The sequence below is a fragment of the Miniopterus schreibersii genome, assembly GCF_964146895.1.
Source record: "Miniopterus schreibersii genome assembly, chromosome: 5".
NCBI lineage: Eukaryota > Metazoa > Chordata > Mammalia > Chiroptera > Miniopteridae > Miniopterus > Miniopterus schreibersii.
In genome coordinates this window covers 64531288-64558673 of record NC_138106.1, presented here as the reverse complement: position 1 = coordinate 64558673, position 27386 = coordinate 64531288, and the positions used below count along the sequence as shown (strand labels likewise).

General features: G+C 38.6%; 2 protein-coding genes across 6 annotated transcripts in view; one reads left to right on the top strand and one right to left on the bottom strand.

The window, feature by feature from the left end:
- The window catches only part of FILIP1L (filamin A interacting protein 1 like), a 277711-nt gene extending 251203 nt beyond the window's left edge, over positions 1–26508 (top strand). The window contains exons 6-8 of the mRNA XM_081139356.1: positions 2754–5529; positions 21886–22073; positions 23441–26508. Coding sequence (XP_080995482.1) covers positions 2754–5529; positions 21886–22073; positions 23441–23450 — 2974 coding nt within the window. The 3' untranslated portion in view covers positions 23451–26508. The remainder of the gene's footprint in view (positions 1–2753; positions 5530–21885; positions 22074–23440) is intronic.
- Positions 1–27386, bottom strand: part of CMSS1 (cms1 ribosomal small subunit homolog) — a 340238-nt gene that overhangs the window by 307900 nt on the left and 4952 nt on the right. For 2 of the 5 annotated variants that reach the window (XM_081139359.1, XM_081139362.1), the window contains exon 2: positions 253–361. The exons of 2 other annotated variants lie outside the window; for them this stretch is intronic. In XM_081139359.1, the coding sequence (XP_080995485.1) occupies positions 253–346 (94 nt within the window). In that variant the 5' untranslated portion in view covers positions 347–361. The remainder of the gene's footprint in view (positions 1–252; positions 362–27386) is intronic. One more of the 5 variants, XM_081139360.1, reaches the window with a different exon arrangement.

The window sequence follows — 27386 nt, the reverse complement described above, 5'->3', positions numbered from 1 at the left end:
ATCATTACAAGCAACCAGCTGGCTCTGAAAGGTTTACATCACTGGTTGCCTGTCCTAAATGATGGCTAGAGGTATCACTTTCCACATATAAACTCCTATTTCTGTCCCCAACAGGTTTTACATGACTAGCATATTGACTGTCATGTGGTGTGCCCATGGGACTGGCCCAGGGAAAGAGCAGGTTGTTAGGAAGAAAGTAGTAAGAAAATGCTGGGAGCAAATGTATTCAAATCGACATTTTTAAGTGCCTACCTTGTAAGATGGGGCTTGGGAACAGATGGGGATGCCAGCCAATTTCCAAAAAACCATAAAAAGATACATGAGCTTGTCCTGTGCTGAGAAACATGCATCATGCTTGCTGCTGAAAACAATGAACACAATGGAAACATTTAAAACTTCTTCAAAATCCTTTCTGCCCGTCATGGTCCTGCCAGGATTCACAAATCACCATTCAACTTAAATGGCCTTTTCATTACACTGCAAAACAATCTTCCCTCCTTTATATCCTAAGGAAACACACCTCCTTCTCTTGAAAATGAAATAACATGTGGTATTATTTAAGTTGAAAAGAAATCTTGAAAAGTTTTTGTACAACTGTTCTCTAATGAAACTCTAAGAAATGTGATGCAGAATGGGAAAATATTTTGCTGCAGTTATGCTGAGCGCATTGTTTAACCAGATTCCAGTGCTAAGGTAGGAGGAAGAAACACCTTGCCAAAGTCTCTCTAACTGTTTCACCACCAAAGCGATTTACCCATGGACTCTGCCACTGGGTCGTGCAATCCCAGGACCATTCAGGAAGGAGCTGCCATGTTTCTCTTCCCAGGCTCCCAGGTGTCTCAAACAGGGAGTGGGACAGGGCTGAAAGCCATGGGCAAGCCTCTTGCCAAGACTGTTGAGATCATCATCTGCCCCACCCCAGCATCCAGCCCAGCTTCTTCAGAATTTCACAGGCCACAGCCCTTGGGCCAGCCTCCTGTCAGCTTCTCAAAACAGGAAAAACTAAAAGTGGATCTTCCCCACACAGAAAAGTTTGGGAATTCTTACATTATACAATTATTTTAAACATGTTCCTCTTGTGTAGTGTAATTACAGAACAGCAGATTAGGATCTCAAAAAAGCTCTTTATTTCCAAGAAGCCTGTCCCAAATTAGTTTAAATGTCCTCTCAGATCCTTAAACAACTTTCAAAAAGAAAGTTCTCTGGCAAGTATTAAAGACATGCATTGGGTAATTAACTCATTCCTACGAGAAAAGATATGTTAAAATATTATGGGACCTGGCCAGGTAGCTCAGTTGGTTAGAGCACTGTCCTGATATACTAAGGTTGAGGGTTGAATCCCCAGTTAGGACACATACAAGAACCAACCAATGAATTCATAAATAAGTGGAACAACAAATCGATGTCTATCTTGCTCTCTCTCTAAAAATCAATAAAATAAAATAAAATAAAAATATTATGAACTCTTCATGCTTGACCAGAACAAATATTTATAACTTTTCATCCATGACAAGTATTTTAGTTCGGTTCTTCAGGGACTCCATTCTATTTTAGCTCCTGTATAACAATACTTCAAAGCTGTAATTACACCCTCTATAATCAGCCCATTCCCAGTGTAATTAAGAGTGCCACAAATTTAAAACTATGATCTTACTACTGAGGGAAAAAAGTGTGTGGAAGAGAAAGTTTATGTTTTATGTGAAGTGCCCTCCTGTTATGCTGACAAATTTAAAATGTAGAATAAAACAAAATAAAATACTACAATAGAATAATTTTTAAGAGGGAATCATTGTGTTTCTGATAATAGATGTTTTCCTCCACCGTTTCTAGCATCTAACTCTCATCAATAAGCTCTTTCCTGTCAAACCCTGCACTCTTCCCATATGTTATAAAAACTCTAAACCCCTTCAGAAAAGTCTCAACTCCCCTTCATTCAACTACCGTCCACTGTGGATATGAAGATATACGTGAAGTGATTCCTGGTACAGTGTCATGCTAATATAAACCAAGTTTTAATCGGCAGAGAGTTCCATCAGTGAACTGCATAACTTCTAAGCAATGTGAATAAAATTTTACCTTAACTACAAATCAGGAAGTTGAGTACCAAACATTAATGTACATGTATGGTAACAGTTCAAGCAAACCATTTGATAAATATAATAATAACCACATTAATAAAAAAGAACAACAGTAATAACCGGCACTTATCAAATGCTTACTATATTCCAACACTGTGGAAATCTTAGATGAATTATCTTTTAATTTTCACAAATGACCCCTCAGGTAATACAATTATTGCCCTATTTTTCATATGAGGAAACTGAAGCTCAGCGATGTTAAATTACTATCCAGATTAATTAGCTGATAAGAGCAGGGCCAGTCCTGAAGCCAGGTCCAACTGAATCTCAAACTCAAACTTGAACCTGTTTTTACAGCCTTCAGGTGAGACTGCCTATGGATTATAAACTACATAAGTAATTTAACCCAAATATTCTTGCCCTTACTCTTCTACTAAGGCTCCTGGTGAACAACTGTTACCAATCAATGAGGGGTGGGGGGTTTGGGGGCAGTGAAAGCAGAAAAGCAAGATAACTATCAAGATTCTCCTCCCCCATCAAATTCAGGAATTCCTTTCTGTATTCTGTAAGAGCTGACTAAACACCAATCTTTCTAAATTACATAAATGTTTAATCACAGCTGATAAATTACTAAAGCACCAATCACAAAATAGAATGCACTCTTGTATTTTTCAGATTAAAGAAGCTGATTGACCAAGAAACAGAATCCCAGGAGAAGAAGGAGCAAGAAACGGAGAAGAGGGTCACCGCCCTGAAAGAGGAGTTGACTAAACTGAAGTCTTTTGCTTTGATGGTGGTGGATGAACAACAAAGGCTGACAGCACGGCTTGCCCTTCAAAGACAAAAAATCCGAGACCTAACCACAAGTACGAAGGAAACACGTGCTAAACTAGCCCTTGCTGAAGCCAGAGTTAAGGAAGAAGAGCAGAAGGCAACCAGACTAGAGAAAGAACTGCAAACGCAGACCACAAAGTTTCACCAGAACCAAGAAACAATTATGGCAAAGCTCACCAATGAGGACAGTCAAAATCGCCAGCTTCGACAAAAGCTGGCAGCACTCAGCCGGCAAATTGATGAGTTAGAAGAAACAAACAGATCTTTACGAAAAGCAGAAGAGGAACTCCAAGATATAAAAGAAAAAATCAACAAGGAAGAATATGGAAACTCTGGCATCATGGCTGAGGTGGAGGAGCTCAGGAAACGTGTGCTAGAAATGGAAGGGAAGGATGAAGAGCTCATAAAAATGGAGGAGCAATGCAGAGAGCTCAATAAAAGGCTTGAGAAAGAAACATCACAGAGTAAAGACTTTAAACTCGAGGTTGAAAAACTCAACAAAAGAATTATGGCTCTGGAAAAATTAGAAGATGCTTTCAACAAAAGCAAACAAGAATGTTACTCCCTGAAATGCAACTTAGAAAAAGAAAGGATGACCACAAAGCAGTTGTCTCAAGAACTGGAGAGTTTAAAAGTAAGGATCAAAGAGCTAGAAGACATTGAAAGTCGGCTGGAAAAGACAGAACTCACCCTAAAAGAAGATTTAACTAAACTGAAAACATTAACTGTGATGCTGGTAGATGAACGGAAAACAATGAGTGAAAAATTAAAGCAAACTGAAGATAAGTTACAAGCTGCTTCTTCTCAGCTTCAAGTGGAGCAAAATAAAGTGACAACAGTTACTGAGAAGTTAATTGAGGAAACTAAGAGGGCACTGAAGTCCAAAACTGATGTAGAAGAAAAAATGTACAGTGTAACCAAGGAGAGAGATGATTTAAAAAACAAACTGAAAGCAGAAGAAGAGAAAGGAAATGATCTCCTGTCCAAAGTTAGTATGTTGAAAAACAGGCTTCAATCACTGGAAGCAATGGAGAAAGATTTCTTAAAAAACAAATTAAATCAAGATTCTAATAAGTCCACAGCAACATTACACCAAGAAAACAATAAGATTAAAGAGCTCTCTCAAGAAGTAGAAAAACTGAGACTGAAGTTAAAGGATATGAAAGCCATTGAGGATGACCTCATGAAAACAGAAGATGAGTACGAGACTCTAGAACGAAGGTATGCTAATGAACGAGACAAAGCTCAATTTTTATCTGAAGAGCTGGAACATGTTAAAATGGAACTTGCCAAGTACCAGTTAGCAGAAAAGACAGAGTCCAGCCACGAACAATGGCTTTTCAAAAGGCTTCAAGAAGAAGAAGCTAAATCAGGGCACCTCTCAAGAGAAGTGGAGGCACTGAAAGAGAAAATTCATGAATACATGGCAACTGAGGACCTGATATGTCACCTCCAGGGAGACCATTCAGTTCTGCAAAAGAAACTCAATCAACAAGAAAACAGGAACAGAGATTTAGGAAGAGAGATTGAAAACCTCACTAAAGAGTTAGAGAGGTACCGGCATTTCAGTAAGAGCCTACGGCCTAGTCTCAATGGAAGAAAAATTTCTGACCCTCAAGTATCTTCGAAAGAAGTTCAAACAGAAGCAGTAGACAATGAACCACCCGATTACAAGAGTCTCATTCCTCTGGAACGAGCAGTCATCAACGGTCAGTTTTATGAGGAGAATGAGAACCAGGATGAGGATCCTAATGAGGAGGAACCTATGCTGTCCTTCAAATGCAACTCATCTACTCCCTGTCCTGTTAACAGGAAGCTATGGATTCCTTGGATGAAATCCAAGGAGGGCCATCCTCAGAATGGAAAAATACAAACTAAACCCAATGGCAACTTCGTACAAACTGGAGATCTAGTCCTAAGCCACTCACCGGGGCAGCCACTTCACATAAAGGTTACTCCTGACCACGTCCAAAACACAGCCACTCTTGAAATTACAAGTCCGACCACAGAGAGTCCTCACTCTTACACAAGTACTGCAGTGATACCAAACTGTGGCACCCCTAAGCAAAGGATAACCATCCTCCAGAACGCTTCCATAACACCAGTGAAATCTAAAACCTCTGCTGAAGGCCTCGTGAATTTAGAGCAGGGTATGTCCCCAATTACCATGGCAACCTTTGCCAGAGCACAGACCCCAGAGTCCTGTGGTTCTATAACTCCAGAAAGGACAATGTCACCTATTCAGGTTTTGGCTGTGACTGGTTCTGCTAGCTCTCCTGAGCAGGGACGCTCCCCAGAGCCAATAGAAATCAGTGCCAAGCACGCGATTTTCAGAGTCTCCCCAGACCGGCAGTCATCATGGCAGTTTCAACGTTCAAACAGTAATAGTTCAAGTGTGATAACTACTGAGGATAATAAAATCCACATTCACTTAGGAAGTCCTTACATGCAAGCTGTAGCCAGCCCCGTGAGACCTGCCAGCCCTTCAACACCACCGCAGGATAACCGAACTCAAGGTTTAACTAATGGGGCACTAAACAAAACGACCAATAAAGTCACCAGCAGTATTACTATCACACCAACCGCCACACCTCTTCCTCGACAATCACAAATTACAGTAAGTAATATATATAACTGACCCTCATCCAGTCTATACTGATATTATTGCAAGGAACTCAATCCTTTTTAATTATCCCTCCACATCCCCCAAAGACTGGCTGAACTTGTACTTTGGGAAGGTTTGTGCATGAACTATTCAACAGTACCTGAAACTAACTGTTGCCTGCATAGTCGTATCAAGTGTGCACTTACTGTATATCTTTTCATTTACATACCTGTATGGAAAATATTTACTCTGCACTTGTATAAATACATCTTCATGTATTTCATTTTCCATAACTCACATTAATTTGACTGCAACTTGTCTTGGTGAAATACCTTAACATTATAAAGCAGTAAATAATTTGGTTTTTTTACCGTTGCTTGCTCAATTTTCTTTTGGTCATTTTGTGTTATATTTTTGCATGTACAGTAGAATTTTATTTACTGTTCATAATGTCTATTAATTCTTCCTTGGGAAAAGAACAAACAGAACCTTTTCCCATTTACAGTCAACTTTTGATCATATGTCAGAGGAGGAGAAAGTGGTTTAAATAAATAAAACTTTGTCTCTTTGATTTCAACATGAAATATAAGGTCTCTCAGGAGCAAACTTAACTTCAGGCTTGAGATGTCTCTCAATATCTTTGGTGCCCAGCACAGTGCTTCACACGTTAGGAACATAGGAACTTAATGTACTGATAATAACTGAATAAAATAATATGAAATAATTTGCTTTTGTGAACACATGAGCTGATGGTGAAAGTAAAAAGCTTTGAAATGTGATAGGAAGCCAGAAAAAGCACATTTGTAAATACAAGTTACCTTGACAATCAAGAGTTGACTGTATTTATATCACAGATAAAAATCCCCATAAAACATATATGTCTGCATCCAAACCTAGAATCAGCTACTATGACATGTGCTCTTGAACACTGTTTCAAAGCAAAAATGTAACTTTTGTTCCTTTTTCCTATTTGGTTACTCAATTCGTTTGGATTACTTAAGGTAGGTGCTTCCTACCTTGCTTGTAAGTGGGCTGCCTTTAGAAGCTTACAACTTAATCATGTGTTGTTTTTTAGCCTTTCAACAAGCAAATAAAAGCCAAAGATAGTTACAAACACAAGTTATAGAAAAGGCATGTTTAAAAAAGATCTTGAAGTATGTTGAGGGAAGTTTCTTTTGTGATTACTGTTATGCCATTTACAAGGTAGGTGAGAAAATCTCAACCAAGGCAGCCTAAAAATTGATATCTGGCTCATAGGTCTCTCTCAGCATAATCTGTACTTCTGTAGCGGGAAAAACAGCTTTCAAAGGAACATTTTAAATTACAAATCTAGTTCCCCAGTCACATTCCAAAAAAATTATTTCAGACAAAGTAGCTCATTGCCATTTCCCCTTTTCTACCCTCGTAACTGTTAATTTAATGTGGTTAATTTTATTGCCAGCTATTGATTGTAAAAACAATTCATTTAGACACATTTAGATAAACTGTAAAGATCTTTAGAAGTAAAAGAAATCTTTCACAATTATCCTCCTTTTCCCTGCAAAATCAATTTCATAATAGCCAAGAGAGGATTTGTTGACAGAAACACTTCCATGGTGATGAACTACAACACCAATGCTGTGGCCTTGCATCATCATTAAATAAATCTGGATGAAAGTTTAGGCTGGTGATGAATGAGAAAGCTTCTGTTTAAACACATTTATCTTGGGAATCAGCAGTGACCCAACTGTATTACAAAATACATGATGGTCTAAATGTTTTTCAAAACTATTTTTATTTTTAAGTCACCTTGGGCTAGAACTTTAGAAGGAACTGCATACTTCATTTTACATAGTATTTCAAAGTAGACATTGATAATGCTGCTGCATAAGATGTTTTTCTAGATAAAAATCAAGAGAGGGTACTAGTAACATTTTGAAGGGTACTAATCAACTGATCATAAAATTATTAACAGAAACTAGAAAGAATTAAAGGACAAGGCCTTTACAGTGCTTCCCAACCTTTGTCACATAATGGCACAAACAGAAAACATGTTTCCATGGCACTGGGGGGAAACAGATGAAGAGGCAGAGATGACTGGCCAGGGACTCCAGTCACCCCCAGGTTCCTCCTGGCTGCCCTAAGTGCTTAGGGGAAGCTTCATTATTGGCATACCTGTAACTAAGAGAGCTTCAGGAGCTCTGGGCTATTCATTAGTCCACCCATTTTGTAAGGATTTGATTTTTTATCTTATGTGAGCCAGAGCTCACAACGAAGTTAACACCACAAATCCTGTGCTCTATGATTATAATGCACAGATTCTCATTTTATCATCTGTTCCAAATATTAACTATAAATAGGCTTCCCAAGTGGCTAACATTATTGGATTTACTGAACTTTCAAGGAACCAAACCTCTTTTAGAGACTCCTCTACTGGAAGGATTACTTCAATATAATAATTCATATTAGCATCAAAATCAGGAGCACTGTCAGATTAATAACATGTACAGATTATTAAAAGTGCTAATAATTAAAGTTTATTGTAAAGACAGCATCATTCCTAAGAAAAAGCATCTTCCTATTTCTATAAAATCATATCTAAAATAACATTCTACAGTCTTAGCCTTTAATTTCAAAAATAATTTTTACATCTGTGTGTGTTTACAGAGCTCTCTTTGTCATCCACATACAATCACAGAAGAACCTTGAAAACTAGGAAGGAGAGAGGAAGTGACACTAAAAAATATTTGTATGAGATATGTGAGGATAGAGGGTTGTATTCTCAGAGAAAAGAAGGCCCAGGAGAGGCTCAGAGAAGATACATTGCTTTTATATACATCTTAAAAAAATACTATCTTCCTTTCATTGGTCAAAACCCCAGCTTCAGAACCAAGTTTCATTTTACTTGTCCCCCTACCTTTCTAGCTTGTGACATACTATCACAGATCTGAATGATTTTACCACATTCTTCTTGCCAATTAAGAGCAATGGCAAAACTTTCCCCTCAAGGATGCACCGCTCTCTGGGGGCACTAGTGAAAATCAAATCATCACCTTGCCAGAAGGACAATGTGCATTTCTATAGTTGGATCTTTACATATAGAGGAGAGTCTCTATACTTGTTCAGGATGACGACGGGATTCCATAAACTCTACTCAGAAGGTCTCTGCAACTACAGTTCACAATGCCAAGACATTTTATGTAGGGTCTTCATTACATCCAAAGGTTAATTTTATCTTAGGTTGCACTGTGAGAAGGTCATGAAAGGGATATTTAATTAAAAATTATTAGTCTTGTCGCCTAAGGATTCTATGATCTTTATTGATTGAAGTCTAACTCCATGCAAAAACAAGTTTTTAGTAGCTTCTTTGGTTCTGAATCCCTACAAAGCCAGTCTCCTTTGAATCTTGTTAAACAAAGATCTTTAAATTAATAACATTCTAGTTCCACTATACCTTGCTTTCTTTAAGTTTTTTTCTCCAAAATAATCATTTTGCTTTGGAATCCTAAGAGAAAAGATAACCAGGCAACAATGCATGTCCAAAACATTAAGATCAATGTTTCTCAAAGTAAAATCCAAGACACAGAATCCTGCATCCTATCCAGAGCTATCAAATCAGAGTATCTGAGGGTAGAGGCCCAGGAAGCTACATTTTTAAAAAGCTCCTCTGCTGATTAGTAGGCACCCTAAAGTAGGAACTCCATTGTTCTACAAATTCCTATACAGATAAACATTAGTAAATGTGTTCTGACTGTAGTCTCACTCCATCAAAATGAATTACACCTGTCCCAGGAAGTGTGCTTATTCTGCCCTCTAGTGGCTGGAAGGACAAACAGAAGGCTTGTTGATTTCAAGCTTTCTTTTTATTCAAAAGAAAAGCTCAATTTAAAAACACACCAAACTACCATTTTATTGAGTGGGAAAGTTCCCAATTTTATAACTGTAGCAAAGCATAGATGTCTGAATCTTTAGCTGAGCGGTAGCACACTGTCTGACACCTCCAAGCCCTGTTTCTTTCTCAGATTGCGGGCCCTCAACATAAGCCTACAGCATTTCTTGGGAACGGTCCAGAACACACATTAAAGAGAGCAGTTTGGATGAACCAAAACAAAGGACTCCATTCACCTCAGGCCACAGTGAAGCAAAAGCAAGAAAGAACAAGGAAAACAAGTAGTTCATTAAAGTCTCCCAACCTTAAACCCCTTTAAAATTCATTTTCATTTAGATTACACACCAGGTCCTTTCCTTTCTAACTGATGATCCCTTCTACTCTTGAAGCTCAGTCAAGAAGGGTAAAGCTTTTGTGCAGTCAAATATATCGGAGCAGCATCCCCCAAAGGCAACACTGTAGGATAAGGGATCCTCCTTATAGAGTCCAGTAAATTAACTGGCCAACATTTCTAAGTACTTTATAATTCAGTAATTAATTAACACTGTTTATATGGCAGCACATACAAATCTGTCAACATTCCATCAGGACACAAGGTTTTACACTTAGAATGGTGCCATAAAAATGTACTCTGCCATCACAACCAACTATCCTAGGGATAATCCTTACTTGTGTCCTCATTTTAAAATTTCACTTATTTTTTCCACAAAATTATTGTCGAGAGAAATCAAACTTATCCGATTATTTGAGTAAATTTTTTAAAAGCCTGAAATTAGTTTCATGTGAGTTCTTTTCCCCCCTGCCCTATAACCAAATGGTCCCGTATGATATTTAAAGTATTTTTTTCAATTACAGTTTACATTCAATATTATTTTGTATTTTACCTGTACAGCATCAAGTGGTTAGACGACCATATACTTTACAAAGTGTTCCCCTGATATTTCCAGTACCCACTTGGAACTGTACACAGTTATTACAGTATTATTGACTATATTTCCTATGAGGTACTTTACATCCCTGTGACTATTTTGTAACTACCAATCTGTACTTCTGTATATTTTTTAAAGGTTACTTAAGCTAACCTTTTTCTTTTTTTTTTTTGGCCTGAGAGTTTTGTTTTTGAAAATTTTGTTTTTGTTTCTATCTTTGGATAGCTAACAATGTATATAGATCCTATAGACCTACAAAGGCTGCCTCACTCCCTGCCATTCCTTAGGCCTCTGGAAAGGTGCAATGGGTTTACTAGCTGACGTACCACTTGTATCTCAGTGACATACACAGTGTCTCAGCACGCACAAAGCCTCACATGGACACAACTGATCAATCCACTGATCATGACATACTGAATTGCCTACCTCCTATCCAATACTGGGGCAGGTATTAGGGAGACAAAATATTCACTATCCTTGAAGAACTTATTAATCTGGGTAAGTAAAAGAGATAAGAAATAAGAGTATCAAATATTTAACCAAGTGGCAAACTAAACTTCCTACAATAATCTAGAGATTACGAGGACTATAGTAGATTAAGAAGAGCAATTAATACTTGAAACTGGGCAAGGGAAGATTTAGATAAATGGGGTGACTGCAGGGAGGGAACATTAGAGGCAAGCAAACAGAAGATCAGGTTTCAGTTCATGCCTTTCCAGTCCACTATGGGGTCCTGGACAAATCATTTATTTTTGTAAATAAAGAGAAGTGGACTTGGCGATCTCTAAAATCACATCTAGTTCTACTAGTTCTAACTCCGGTGATTTCCGAATTGTCTCCAAACCTTGCCAATCTCCTTTAATTGTTTAAAAATTCATTTGGGAAATAAAGTTGGGGCATAAATAAACAAACCAATTACCTGCAAGAGTTTCTTTCCTTTCAGAAATTAAATTTCTCTTTCCTCATTTTCCCACATATAGGTGTTTTAACCCTACTAGATGGTCTCTAAAGATTTGTTTTCTTCTCTAAGATTCTATGAATTAATGTCCTTTAATCCTCACCAGATCAGCTCTTTTTATTTTTCATTAGAGCAAAGTTTCTCAGCCTCAGGACTATTAATGGTTTGGGCCCAGTGACTCTTTGTTGCGGGGATGTCATGTGCATTGTAGGATGTTTAGGAGCATTCTTGGCTTCCACCCACTAGATACCAAGTAGCATCCCCCAACTGCGACAAAAATGTCTCCTGACATAGCCACATGTCTAGGGGGCAAAACGCCCCTGGTTGAGAACCACTATATTAGAGAGATGGACAAACTGACTCTGTAAGCCAGTTCCTCCTTTACTTGCTATGAAAAAAATGTGACAGCTCATTTGAAAACTCTTATGTCTGGTGTGTGAATATGAGAATCTTGAATCTGACAAAACATAAGCCTCCAAGCAACTTAAAAAATCTGCACTGAAGACTGTAGTTGCATAAGCTTGTTTCCACTCACTTGAAAGATTGACCCAGATCATGTGAATATTTGAACATTTATATTTGTATTACTACCCGTACCTTTGTCTCTTTCAAAGATACCATATTATAGAGTTTTGGGTCGAGCTTTCCATTCTCACATGCCTTTGGGAGAAATAAAGAGAAGTCTTGACAACCAACCACCTCTGTCTTAAAGGAGGAAAAAATGGGTTTTAGGAGGATTACCAAGAACTCAACAAATAACTCCCTTTACTGTTTAAACCCCTCTAAAGATTCCTATCTGAGTAGTTTCAGTTCCCTCTGCAATAGCTTATAACCACCACAGACACGAATGTCTTCTGTTAGGATACAAGTTTTCTTCATTCCTCAACAAGTCACCTACAATATCAAACTGACAAATATTTATGATGCACCTAATATTACCCATTGCTATGCTAGGTAATTTTGCAGGTGTAAGATTTAGAATCTAAGGTGGGAGTTGGGGACAACCTTAAAAGGTAACTCAGAGCACAACACAGGAAAGAAATTCTACAGCTAGTAAGTAGTATAGGAATTTGGAGCAGGTTGCTCTGGGGCAGGGTTTGGAAGTTAGATTTCAGAAACAGATAACATGTGAGCAGGGGCTAGGGAATGAAGACTGGGAGAGAGGACAAAAGGTATTCCTGAGAGACGCCCACAAGAGCAGAGGTGTGAGGGCCAGGCAGGAGAGCACAAATTAAGCATTCAAGGAATTGTGAGTCATAGTGCAGTGTGGCTGAAGCTGAGACTGTTGGGACAGGGTTCTGGCAGATTGTGAAGGCCTTGATACAGTGCTCAGGAGTGTTCTGTGTCCTCAGAGAAGGCTCTAGTAGTGAGACCACATAACAAAAGGGAGAAAACTAATCCTTTATACAATGTTAGTTCACTTCACAACAATCCTATAAAGTAGGTATTGTCACAATTTTAAACATAAAGAAATTAAAATTTTGAGAGTTAAGGAAAACTGCTGCAGGTCATTATTAGTATGTGACAAAAATGACATATGAAAACAGGTCTAATTCCATTGTCCCATTTTCTTTCCATGTTAAAATTCTGAGAAGCTGCTTTCTTTAGTGCAAGAGTATAATGAATTGCATTTAATCTTCTCCACTACTTACGGGGGGCAGGCAGGTCACCTAACATTACCTCCTTGTACTCTGCCTCACAAGTCTACCATGTAAGCGAGAACACTTGGAATGCCCCTAAAGACAGGCAGGGTTCTCCCATTCCTCCTCCCCAATGCTCTACATGGATAGAATTTGCTTATCATTAAGTTACCCACACTGAAGGGCCTGGCTCACGCCTCACTTCTTCTGAAACCTTCCATGATCACCACAGCCAGGGAGTGATCTGCCTCCCTTCCAACTCCTCCCGTCTCTCTGAGGCCACTGTAAAGGTGACAAGATAATCAATGTGAGAGGCCAAGCTCCACAAAAACGGGCAGGCATGGGTAAGACTGACCTGGGGATGGTGCTTATAGGTAGGAGAGGGGAGAAGGCATGACCAAGGAGAAGCATGAGTCCTCGATGTTGGGAGACTATACTAGAGTACTAGAGCTGAAATCCAAGTCCACTCTACTCTAAAGCAAGATTCTATAAGCAAAGGCAAAGTGTCAGGCATGAAGAATGAGCTTGTACAGTCTATCAACATGTGCAGACCAGGAATTACATGATGGGCCTCAGAGGTGGTTGGAAAGAAAAGAAACAGAAATGAGTGAAGCTGATCCATAGAAGGACCAACACAACTACCCGTATCAAAGCTTGTAAGGAAGTGGCCATCTTACAGTCCTGACACAGACCCAGGACCACCAGGAAAGGCAATCAAGGGATCAAGATCCAGTCACCACAAAGATAAATACCATCGGCTAAACCCAGAGACACCAGTACTGCTGGTTTTGTAGAAACCTACAAAATTTTCCTAGATGGTATACCCTAATTTAGGGTGTCCATTTCTCAAGCCACATCATAACTTATTTAAAAAAAAAAAAAAAAAAAGACTGATAGTCCCCAAATCACTTTTTAAAAAAAGCATTGTGTATTTTCCCAGCTCAGGGAGAAAAGTGTTAGGGTTCAACCTTGTCAGTCTCCAAATTCTGCTTCCAGTTCAGGATTAAATTACCAAATAAAACTGCCATTTTAAACTAGAATTTTCAAGTTGTTCTCCAATGTATGTCTAATAACAAATGCATATAAAAACCTGCTACAATGCAGCCACTTTTCAAACAACTCAAAGAAATTCCTCAAGAATGAATTACTATCCTTCACTATTAGTGTGTTGGTTTTTTCCTTCTCTTAAAAAAACACAGCTATTCCTTTTCTCTTCTTTGCCTTCTAGTGATGTTCTTGCCCGAATTCACTGATACCAGTCAGTTTTGAAGGCTCAGAAAAGTACAATTTTATAGAATGGAGCTAACTAACAACTGCAACAGATTCCTAAAGTGTCCCTAACACAAGGAACACTTAAATACCTGACAGTCCCTTCAGGCAACAGGAATGAGGTCAGTGGGTAGGAATCATACTGAGAAGGGCAACATCTTTCATAGTGACAGACAGAAGCAGCACAATATTTTTACATAAAGCATTTTTTGGATTATAAATTTAATACATATTGTTACAAAAATTTTGGAAAATATAAATGCTGCCAGGACTGCTGCTTTTAGCTTCTAAAAAGGGTAATGAGAGGACGAGGGAGAACAATGGACAATTATTACTATTTTTTTAAGCCAACCTATCAACTATGGCTCTATTCCAGCTTTTCTCAGAGTCCCAATGAGGAAGGAAATGTGCTAAAGGGGCCATCCTGTCCTTACTGAATGCCTCTGGGACCAAGAAGTGACAAATACCTTCCCTCCGCAGAGTACAAGTTTATGTAATCTGTCTGTGTGGACCAGACACAATGCTGAGGGGCCAGCCTAGTCACTGGAGGAGAGGGACAGGATTTCCTTTTCCCCAGCTAGCCAATCAGTGCTGGATAATGGTTCAGTCAGTGTGCACTGTTCACGTGCTGGAAAGAATGCCTCTTCAGGGGGCTGCTCTCAGGACTAATTACCCTCTCATCAGTTAATAAGAGCAACGGCCTTGTGTAGGGGCTGTGGGCACAGAATAGAGTCAGACAAAACTCAACTCTCAGACTCTGAGATAGGGATGTAAAAGTACCCGTGGTGGAAGAAGAAAAGAGTGGTAGGTGAGGAGGAATTAACATTTTCTCCCTGGGCTGTCTGAGCCACTTAAATAGTACCAACAATTTCTCTATGATGGTTCTCAAAGAAACATCTTCAAACTTTCAATGCCTACCAAACAGCTCCACATGGAAGGTCCAACTACACTTCAAGCTAAGCATATGCCCACACCACAGTGCACTGTGGCTCTTTCTCTGCCCTTCTTTTATTTGTGCCCTCAGTTCAGATGCCACTGTAAGATAGTTAACCTACTACATTTAACCCCTCACCTCTCTAATCCAGCCTTCACTAGTGTCGTCAGTGATCTTTCTACAACACTGTTCTGATTGTGGCAATTCTCCAGTCCCCCCTCGCAAAACATCACTTACTTAGCACTTACATTACTAAGCGCCCAAAGTCAAAACGTTCTACAAAGCCTCCATCTCTCATCTCACCTCCCTCTGAAACTCTGCACATACCCTGCATCCTCAGCAGCACACAGTACTGACCATCCTCGTAAATATTCATCATGCTTTCTTACCCTGTACCTTTGCTTATGCTGTTCCAAGGGCTGGAATGCTCTACTCTTTGTTCCTCATATTGAAACTCTACTCCTACCTCAAGTGCCATTTACTCTGGAAAACCTTCCTTATTTCTTTATAACCTTCCTCCAAGTTTCCAAAATACTTCTCTCTGTGCCTCTATTATAGCATTTCATTTTGCCTCTTGTTACCTCTCCCATACTATAATTTCTTGAGAGCAAGAATCAGCTATCATTTATTTTTTAAACTCCTATATCAGTTTTTCTCTAAATGCAGCCACTGACCACCTTTATTACAATCACTTAGTACTCTGCAGATTTCCAATTCAGGAAGTCTCCATCTTAACAAGCTCCCAGGGCCATTCGTGGGCATACACCGTTTCAAAACCAGTCTTACATTACCCAGAACTTACACACTGCTGGTAGTAGGTGCTCAACAAAGGTACACATGGCCAGAAACACACCTGGTGGCCACAGCAGACTAGCATTTGTTCTTTTCACAGAATCACAGAGTGTCAGGGCCAAAGGACTTTATAGGTGGTATAAATGCTTCATTTTTCAAACAATTCAAGGGTAGGAAAAGACAGGAAAGAGTAGAGAATAATGTGTCTTTAGGGGAACTCTAAAAAAGGAAGACTCACAATGATCATACCAAGCAGAATGAGGGAAAGGATGTGTGACAGGATCCTTCTCTGGGACAGAGGTGGTTAAAAACAGCCCAGAGATGGGCACTGCTTGTTCAGCTGCCTCAACTACTAGGCTTAGTAGCATATCTCTAATGCCTAACTGAAGAGAGGGAGAACAAGGAATACAGCAGGAAAACAAAAAAGGTAAAGTAATCAAAGAATATAAGCTATGAATATGATCAAGAAATTGGCATCTTAAGAAGAGGTATAAGGAAAAAAGACAAAGATGATAATAATGTTGACATGAGTAACAACTAGCACTTATCTGGCACTTTGCATGTGCCAGGGACTTTCCCAAACAGTATCTCTACTCCCCAAAGAACTTGCCAGTAGATATTCTAATCTCCACATACAGACTACACATGAGGAAACTGAGGTCTGCAAGGCTAAGGACACACACCTAGATGGTACCAGAACCAGAATGAAAGATCAAGTCTATTTGGCTCTGCAGTCTGTGCTCTAGCCACTAACCCAAGGCTGTTGTGAAATGCGACCCTGCAAATGATTTTAAAAAAACTAAGTGGGTGCAAACAAAGGAATGAAAAATAAGGGGAAGACACAAAAAGAAAGCTAAGATGAAAAACCTGACAGATGAATAAAATGCAAGGGGATAAACAAGGAAGACAGTTCAAGGTTAGCACATTGTATTTTAACATACTATTTCTACTGATGCTGTGTGTCTGGGCACAAAATGGAAGCAACTGGGGTTAGGAAGGATTTTTCAACACTGTATTTCAATGTTTATTCTTGGATTGCCCTCACTGCCCGCGGTGTAATTACCACAGAGAGGTTGGGAGGTGAACAGATACAGCCACAAATCATGTTACATTATTTAAGAAAGGCATCAATTTCCTCTAACCCTCACCTCAGAAACTGGACAACTCTTTAACATAAATCATAGCACTGAAACAATATTTAAAACCAAATGTTCTCTCACAGGAGGTCAATAGGAACGAGCTAAACAAATTACAGTTTCCTTTTGAAGGACCTCTTGCCATATAAAACTATAAAATCTTTAGTGATAAAGTTTTACTGTGTAATGAGAAAATTCTGAGAAAATCAAGAGAAAAAAGCCAAAGCAGCATATAAAATTCTGGGCTATCTGCCAGATTCATTATCTGTTATTTCCTTTTTTTTTTTTTTTCCTTCAAATTAGCAGTGATTTATCAAACAATACAAAAGACAAAAGAGAAAAATAATATTTCAAAGATATTTTTTCTCCAGTTTACATTTCCTCCTTTTCATTACCATATCCATCATCATTATTTAGGCACTTTCCCATTAAACAGAGATTTAAAAAAAACAAAAATACAAAAGACTGTCACTGTGATAACATCCAGCCTTGACCAAGCATTCCACAGCTAGGTCCCTGAGGGAGTCAGGTGGCATGAATCCGCCCCCTCCCCTGCAACACCCCAGTGACCACAAGTCAAAATGATCTGAGGTCTTTAGGAGTTGTGAGCCTTTCAACCTCTAAAGCTAAAGTTGTAAAGAGGGCCCTGCAGTCCCTGAGTCAGGAACACTCCTGAGAGAACACTGCTTTCTTATAAACATGTTGCCAATGCATCTCCAAAAAGTTCAAAGAGCTTACAAAATTCATTTCATTTAGAAAAAAAGAAGCATCCTGACTCCAGCTGTCTCACTAGGATCTGATAATGTCCCCATAATGATTTTGTTCTAGTATATGTTCAGATGTTTGTCCTCCATGATAATATGAAAGAGTAGAAACCAGGCTATAGAACTAAGACTCCAAATAAAACTGAAAACATCTTCACCTTTCTGTACTTCTTTTAGCCATTAAAACTCACTGCTACCTAATGACTTGTTGTAACTAGGAAGTCTTGTAGATTGCTTGGTTCTTTTTAGAACCTATGGGCGAAAGAAGCCAACATTTTAAGAATTCAAGGAATATACTCTACAAATATACTCCTTTTATTTCTACTGCTCTCTGATAGAACCAATGCCTCTGTCTCGTTGAATTCAGCATCCTTCAGACTTCTAATTCCAAATACCAATTTCCATGTTGAATTGTGTTAAAACATTTTAAAAATTTTTTCTTCTATGGATGAGCTTTCCACTTCCTTAATCTCCTCCAAGGCATCTGCTCTCTGATGAAACCCAGGAGTCTCCAACTCTCAGTAGGACATCCACTATGTAGTCTTAAAAGAGTCATATGCATGAATTACTTTTTCAAGATGCACTCCAAATTTGGATAAAACTTTCTTGGAGTTATTTGATATAATGTTCCATAAAAATTATCCAAAAGATGACATATTTTAAAGGTCCATACATCATTTACTGAAATATGTCCAAGTATAAAATTCATATAAGAAAACAAAACAAAACAAGCATTTTTTTAAGATTTGGGAAGGACACTGAGGGTTATCCCAATAAAATAACCAGCCTTTGCTGCCATCTAGAGGTAAAAACTATGTAGCGAAATCAGAGTTATCAAAAACAAAAAATTAACTTGCAGCATCAATGGTGTGGAAACAATAGGAAACCAATAACTTGGGCAGCTGGCCCTATCAATGTCCACTATCCCAAGCCACACTGTCTTCCCCAACATATATCAGTATAGCTTTAAAAAGCAAGCCCCACCAATACTGTGTTCCTTACAACTGGTTAATCAAACAGATTTCAGCTCTAAGTAACCTGTGGTGCTCATAAAAATTCACATGCCTATACCCCAGTCCTAGACAATGTGAGTCAGTAGGTTCTGAGATGTGATCTGGGTACCTGCAGTGTTTTAAAAGCCACACGGGTGGTTCTGATAAGCAGCTAGGAAACCATTGGGCCACGAAGCCCTGACCTTTCACAGTGTTAAACCTCCCCCATCCAGGTAGGCCAGAGTTCTACCTGAAAGACTTAAAGCTTACATCTAAAGGAGGTTCAGCTATGGCAGTGTTTCTCAAAGTGTGGCAGGCTGATCTCTTTCATCAGATGAATCACCCTGAGAGATTACCACCCAGCCCGGCATGGCTCAGCGGTTGAGCATCAACCTAGGATCTAGGAGATATCGGTTTGATTCCTGGTCAGGGCACATGCCAGGGTTGCGGGCTTGATCCCCAGTCGGGGTGTGTGCAGGAGGTAGCTGATCAATGACGACTCTCTCATCATTGATGAGACAGACAACTCTCCCTCTCCCTTCCTCACTCTGAAATCAATAAAGGTTTTTGTTTTTTTTTTAATGGGGATTACCAGTCGCATCCATAGACAAATAATTATAATTCCTAGGAGGAAGACCCAGGAATCTTACAATTAAAAAAAAATCCCAACGTATATTATATACTAAATAGGAAGAACCAATCTTAATCAACAAAATTAAAGGACATCACAGAAATATATCTTAGAAAGACTATAATCAATGCTATGGTCACAAGATCAGCTGACTTGAATTAGCCCACCACTAATTTTTTTTTTTTTTAAATATATCTTTATTGATTTCAGAGAGAGGAAAGGAGAGGGAGAGATAGAAACATCAATGATGAGAGGGTCATTGATCGATCCCGCAACCCGGGCATGTGCCCTGGCCGGGAATCGAACCCCGATCCCCTGGATCCTAGGTCGACGCTCAACTGCTGAGCCACGCTCGGCCGGGCCACCACTAATTTCAACTGCAGCTGCTACTGCTCATGGTTTGAATATGGTTGACGTTCACAGAAATGTTCTGATCTTTGAAGTGTTTCCTTCCTTTTTTATCCCTTAATATAACTTACTGTTGTTTTTTCTAATTGTATACTTATTATAGAAAATACAAAAAATGTAGAGAAATAAAAATCTGTAACTCTACTAACCAGAGTTAACGACTGATGCCATTGGTATATGTTCTCCCGTATTTTCTCTTCACACAAACATAGTGGAAACATGTATATAGTTTTTAATCTTGCTTTCAACGTTTCTGAATAAACACTTTGTATATCTTCAAAAGCACCATTTATTTGAAGACAGCATAATGTTTTCATATGATTATGGTGTAATTCATTTACTCCATCATGATTGTTGGAGTCTTAAACTGTGTCCATTTTCCATTGTTTTAATGTTAAAAACAAGCCTTGTGAGCATCTCTGATTATTTCCTAGAAAAAAAACCTCCTAGCAACAGGGTGAGTATGAGCTTTAGGGATCTTGATACACACAACTAACCTACTCTCCTGATCATCAAGAGGCTGCCCCATCTCATCAAACCATTATTGGTCATTGAGTTTGATTATTAAACAACAACAAAAAAGGCTGTGCCTATTTGAGAGGAAAAAAAATTGAATGAGTATTTCCACACTGAAGATGAGACCATGAGGTAAGGACGAAAGGTAGGAATACCATTTATATAAGGAGAAGACTAAATCATGGTATCAGCATCTCATTTGCTATGTTGACTAAATGCACCAACAGAAAGCATACAGTTTATCCTTTATTGGAAGATTCATATTTTTAACCAAGTCTGTGTAATGTTTATTTAGAAATCCAATTATGGTTGCTATAAAAGTTAGGTGGCATTTTAAATAGTGAATGTTTATGTAAAGAGATAAAGGGACTTCACTGTACTTTATCAGTACAATAAAATGTGAAAACAAAAAACAATATAAGAAGGGCTCCCATAAAAACAGTATTAGAAATCTATGATGAAAACTATAATGCATTTTTAAATGATTTATATTTTTGAGCTCATGGCAAGGAAAGAATGATGCAATCAAAAAGGGGAAAATAGTACTAAAAATCAACTGTGGCTCACAATGGAAGAACTACAGTTAGCTTTTCCTACCTCTTTAACAATAAGTGTTCTTATCCAAGAGTATCTTTCCTTAATAAATTAAATAAATATATTTCTAAGTGAACATGAACTCAATCAGGTCTTCACATTCCATAACCCACTCTCCTAGTCTAGATCATTTAACTCTGAGTCCTCTCTCACCCCTCATACACTACTAGTGAGCAAATACTAATGCAATTCTATCTCTACAATGTGTCTTCCCCCCACCCATGTCCTTATTAACCCCACTGGCACCCCTCCGCCCCCACTTACATACTGTCTACATAACCAGTACGATTTTTCCTATCTGGCCCCATCTACATTCCCATTCCACCTCTCAAATACAACCTAATGTGAAAGTCACTTCATTTCTCAACTGTGTCTGGTTTCCTACCTCAGGGACATTGCCAAGAGTATTCCTTCATCCTACTGTCAAAAGTATCTCCTTACTCTGGAATGCTCTCCAGATTGTTAAAAATCCTGCTGTTAAAAATCCAAGTCTTCAGAGGCCCAAGTAAAGTCATGCTACTTTCTTCATAAAGCTCTCTTAGATCCCTCAGTTAAATTAACCTTTCTCTGCAATCTCATGGCCCTTTGAGAAGAATTTGGAACACTACTCCTCTTTATCTCCACCACAGTACCATGATTGCCAAAAAACAAGAAAAATAACCTATTTACCTCAGTATTTAGTACTGGATAGACTGTTGAGGGCCTTACACGTAGTGTATGCTGGCAGAATTGCTTTACTAAAGTGTTGTGCATATGCTGGTAGAATTGCTTTACTAAAGTGTTGTGTGTTTTTTCCAACCTGGCAATCTTTGGTCTGTCCCCAGAACCCAGTGCTTTCAAAAAGCCAAATCCTCCAAGCTGACTCCATGTCCTGAAAATGTCTGCTTCTCCACCAACTGTACCATTAATTACCTTTTGTTCTTCTGTTTAATTCAAGATCAAGGAGGTATGCAAGCAGAGAATCCCAACACGGATCCCTAAACCAAAATCTACAGGCATCACTAAGCTTTCCCCTAAAGCTTCCCTAGGGCCAATGGATAAGCCCATTCACCACACTGGCTATGGGAAGCTACACATCATAAGGACTGTCACCTCCAACACTTTCCTCCACATGGGAGGGAAAAGGTAAGTCATGCCAATGCACTGCCTGAATATATTAACCTACAGATATACGTGAAAAGCTGAAATTACCACTTTGGAAGGCCAAAGAGGACAAGCCATCTCTCCAGGAAAGAAGCAGCGGCAAACTGACAGGTGGTTTATTCGTAGGTTGCTGGACCTGGGGAATGTCATACTGAAAGAGCAGCACATCTACAGTTATTTTCACCTATATGTGTAAATGCATACACACACAATCCCAGGTCCAGGGATACCCCTGCAGATCTTCACCCTACTTGTAATCCAACCCAAATTTGGGACTATCATTACCCTGGAATAGGACTGAATTCACTAGAACAGTTCAAAGGTATTCTGGTGAATACAGAAGTAATCCTTCATTCCCCAGAATTTTATTGAATCATATTTTGCTAAGAAGATGTGCTGATGAGAATTCCTAATCTGCTTCAAGAAAGTAATACTATTTCCATCAAAATGACAGAGCAATTAAAGTCATATTTAAGGTCTAAAACTATGGCCTCTTTATGAGCAGGAGGAAAAAAAGTGGTAATTCTTAGCTTTGAGGAGGAAAAGAACAAAAAGAAATGAGTAACAGCTGGACACGGGTACCCTTTGTGTGGCCTACCTGATAATTCCAGTACAATGTGTGCACACTTTACTGCTGGTACTTAACCTGCTATCCCATGTTTCTAGTAGGTTTCCTCCTGTACATACCAGGCCATGGTATCATGTTGTAAGGCAATCATAGGCTTGCAAGGCAAACCATTTTAGATTGGTATTGCTGCAAGAGTCAAAGTTCACTAATATTGAGATATTTTAGGGAGATATGAATCATTGTCCTGGGTGTTAAAAACACATACACAATTTATTATTTCATAGGATATTCTTTAATCAACATCTTTTTCCTGAATCAATGCTATAGAAAAATCAGTTGATTCAACAAAAACCTGGCATCAGGAGACTCAAACTCCAACCCTAGTTTTTCACTCATTCAACACTGAGCTTGGCATTCATTAGTTAAGGCCTTGAGTTTCTCATACGTAAAACAGGAGAGCGGAACAATTCTTCATGTCTCTTCTAGTTCTGATAATCCATGAGTATATCTAACTACAAAATATTGAATTCAACTAGTCATCCACAAGGCAGGACTCAGTCCCCTGGTTGGAAGCTAAGGTAATTCTTTTTATTACACTGAAAACTGTCTCACTGAATCAAGAAAAAGATGTGTCTATAATTCAGTGTGGACAGAGTAACACAATGATGTTTTAAGACAAGGCAGTTTTGACATGAGAGACAGTTATATTTCATAAAGTTTCAGTCAGAAAAAAAATATAAAGAGCATGACCCAATGTTCTCTGTGATCCTGCACGGAGAAGGGAGGCATGATCCGGGAAGAAATCCTCATGGCTAAGGAACACTGCTTCAGCCAGCTGTTCCGAGATGGAACCAATGGTGCAGGAGCAAAGAAAATGCCATTCTCCACACTCATCTACCCAGTCAAGTCCACTTCAATACATTGATGCCACCAGGCCCACTCCTATTTCAAGGAGGAGAAGGACTGGGAGAAGGACTTGAGCTATGCAAGCCAGAGAGATGGATGATGCGCAGCAGCCCCAGGAGGCAAGTGCAGAGGGAGAAGGTGGGGAGCCAGGTGACTGAAGAGTCTGACGTGGAAAAGTCTAAGGTAAAGGAAAGCAGCAAGAATAGTGGAAAGAAGTGGACTACAAATGAAGGTGATGAAGCTGTGACCATAAAAAAGAGAAAATTCAGAGGGAAGTGCAGGGCAGTAAGAGGTGGATAGTGCAACGGGAGAACACTCTGTAGGGAAGGAACTTAGTTAGCACTGTGTCTAACATAATCCTGTAAGGTTAAGTGAACAGAGGAAGAGTGAATGAAGGAGATAAGGGCTATTCAATCAAGACATAAGTTAGAAAATGTTCTAAGAGAAGGCAACGGTATATGATAGGGTCAGGAAAAGCAGTTATTCTGGGTAACATTCCATACTGATAATTATACTAATGGAAAGAAAAAACACTGGACCTCTTACAGTGGAAACCAAACAGACTGAAAAGAAGCATAAAACAGAAAAAACAAGCACCAACAACAGTCCCAGCAAATCAAAATACCCTGGAAACACTTACCTTGAAGAGGAACGCAAAATATGTTTTTTGTTGGAGATTCCAAAATTGTTTTCGTTTATGTCAGGAGATTCCCTAAAATACACTTTCATGGCAAATTGGCCTAAGTTCAAGAGCAAGAAACAAAAAAGGTAGGAAAATAGTGACATTTCTATGGCAAGCAGCAGAAATCCACCCTTAAACAGCAATACAGTTCTAATCCCATTAAAAGAAAACTCTTTAAACTAACAAAGTCTATTTTAACAGGATTACCAACCAAAACCATACTTACTTTAAGCAATGTGTAATACAATGAAAAATGCATAAACATCTAAGAACTGGGAATACTATTTGGAGTTCAATAAAATGGTGTTGGACCTATAGCCCAACTGAAATAAAAAGAATCCTGCCTCCTGAGCATAGTCCCGTTTTCTGCGAATGTAGCTCCTCTGAAGACCAATGAAAATAAAAGAAGCTGTCGTAATAATTCTAGAGTGACTTTAACTTTTAAAAAGGAAGAAGATGAAAATCCAAGTGAATGAAAACAAATCCAATATGTAACAAAAATGTTAATAACTTGATTACTTTTATGCTGGAGACTTTCCTCAGCCCTTCATTTATTTAACTTCAGTGATTTCTGAACTGATCTTGTAACTGTTTGAAATAAAGTACAGGCACACAGATGTGTTTTCTACAAATTAAGAGCAAGATCCTCCAACAGCAAAAAGATTATGACTCATATTTTTGCAATACTTGCTTTTTTTGCGGTGGCCTGGAATTGAACCTGCAATATCTCCGAGGTGTGCCTGAACGTGATTTTAGCAGGAATGTGACTGATCTAATATATGACTGATAATTATGGACTGAGTAATGGAATAATTAATGTAAAACAACTCTTTCTGGGGTATGTTTAAATTTCTCCTTCTTCTGGGGACATGAGACATACAACTTGGGGTCCGACTCTGAGTCTGGGACACAAATTCGGCCCACTGTCTGGTCCTTAAAAAGAAGAAAATTTTGTGAGATGTGAAAATTACATGAAATTCTAATTTTGCTGTTCATAGATAAAGTTCTACTGGAACATAGCCACAATTGTTTGTTAACATATTTATTGTCTGTGATTGCATTTTTGCTATAATGGCAGAGTCAAGTAGTTGCAGCAGTAACCATCTGGCCAGCAAAGCCTAAAATACATACTGTCTGGCTTTTACGAAAAAGGTTTGCTGACCTCTGCTCTAGTGTGAACTAGACTAACAAGGAACTCAGGGAAAAGAGCTTACAAAAAAACGTAATTGATTAGTAAATACTAATAATTCAATTAAGAATTCTATGAAAGCTGGTGAAAATGGGGAAACTATATTTCAAGTTATTTGTGATATATTTAGTAAAATGTTTAATTCCATGAATGCACTAAACTGTTCAACTAAAGAACATCAGATAAAACAGGTCAAAGAATCTGTGCCACAAAATAATGTGTTATGAATCTGAAGAAGGAAATGGAAGTATTTCTAGGCCTTCCAAATGCCTGGTGTTTTTCAAGAGATTCGTGGACACTTAGCAAAATTACAGCAGTTCTACTACTTTAATGTGATTTGGAGAAAGATGTGTATATTGTACCTTTAAGTGTTCATAATTGTTGTCAAGAACTTGTTTAATCATTTGCAAGAATCATGGAAACTGTATATGTTATCTAACTCAAGGGGGTTTGCCACTTGGGGTGCTCTTTATTCAAAAATGAGATATGGTTGTCCCAAGGTAGTTTTATTTACTTCCAGCAAGTCAAGAAAACAGGGTATTCATATCCAAAGCTCTGTCTCCTTGAAGGGAGGCTTAGCCATTGCTTATATACACTATTTCATCAATTTTACATATTGATTTCTTCTTTGCAGTTGGCTATACTTATCAGGTTGGGTGCCTGTCCAGCTCATCCTATTTACAGCCAGTCTGCAAAATACTGTGCTACATTTTAACATTTAGCAAGAATAGCACTTAGTAAGAATGGCCAAGACTTTGAGACCCTTGTCTTATTTAATATGTAAAGTAAAACTAGCCCATGAAAGTGATCTGTGGGTTCACATGTTATAGTCTTCAAGTTCAGAACAATGACTAATAATATAGAGCTCCCTCTCTCCATTCTCCTTCATCTCGCTTTTAAAATTTTATCCTGACCGTTTTTCCCCTGAATATGTGTCTTAAAATAATATCATCTGAATTTTAATTGAACCACATCAATGTATAAGTTCCATAATGTAAGCATATTGTTTTTCCCCTTCTATTTCCAAGTGTCTAAAATAGGGCCAAGCGTGAAACTTCAATAAATTATTTTGAAAACAACACGCCCTGAAGTTGATCCTCTGTTGCATGTTATCAAAATCTACTGTAAATATTCCAAGTCTGAGTTTTAAATGTAGAGTCACTGCTTTACCTATGCATGGCTGCTGATAGGTAAAACTGATACTGTAAAGGCCTTTCATGTGAAAAGGGGGGAAAAAAAACAAAGCCTGAGTTACGCAGGTTTAAAGGAAAGATCCAAGGTGTTTGCCTACTTTATTATTTCAAAAAGGAATTCAGCATAGCTAAAGCAAAGTGATTTGAAGAAGATACTATAAAACATTACCAAAAAAATTTATAATGCCCATTTCAGCAACCGCAAACAAAATGAACAATCACATTGATTCTAGGTGACAAAAGCTGTCACCTGTGGGAATTACTGGCTCATTTACAAAGCAAAAAAGTCTGTTTCCCCTTTCAAAACATAATTTATAAAACTATATTCAAATATGGTTAGAATAAAATGTTAGTAGACACAGTTGTACAACAAGGATTTCTAATTGTTTTTTTCTTCCTCACCCAAGGACATGCTTACTGATTTCAGAGAGAGAAGAAGGGACGGAGAGAACATCAACATGAGAGAGAAATATCCATCGGCTGCCTCCAACACACACCCCGACCAGGCCAGGGACTGAAACTGCATCCCTCCGGTGTATGGGAAAACGCTCCAACCAAATGAGTCACACAGGCCAGGGCTCTAATATATTTTTTTAACAATGTTTTTATTTATTTCAGAGATAGGAAGGGAGAGAGAGAGATAGAAGCATCAATGATGAGAGTCACTGATGGGCTGGCCTCCTTCCTGCACACCCCCACTAGGGACTGAGCCCAAAACCCCAGGCATATGCCCTGACCAGGAATCGATCCTGGTTCA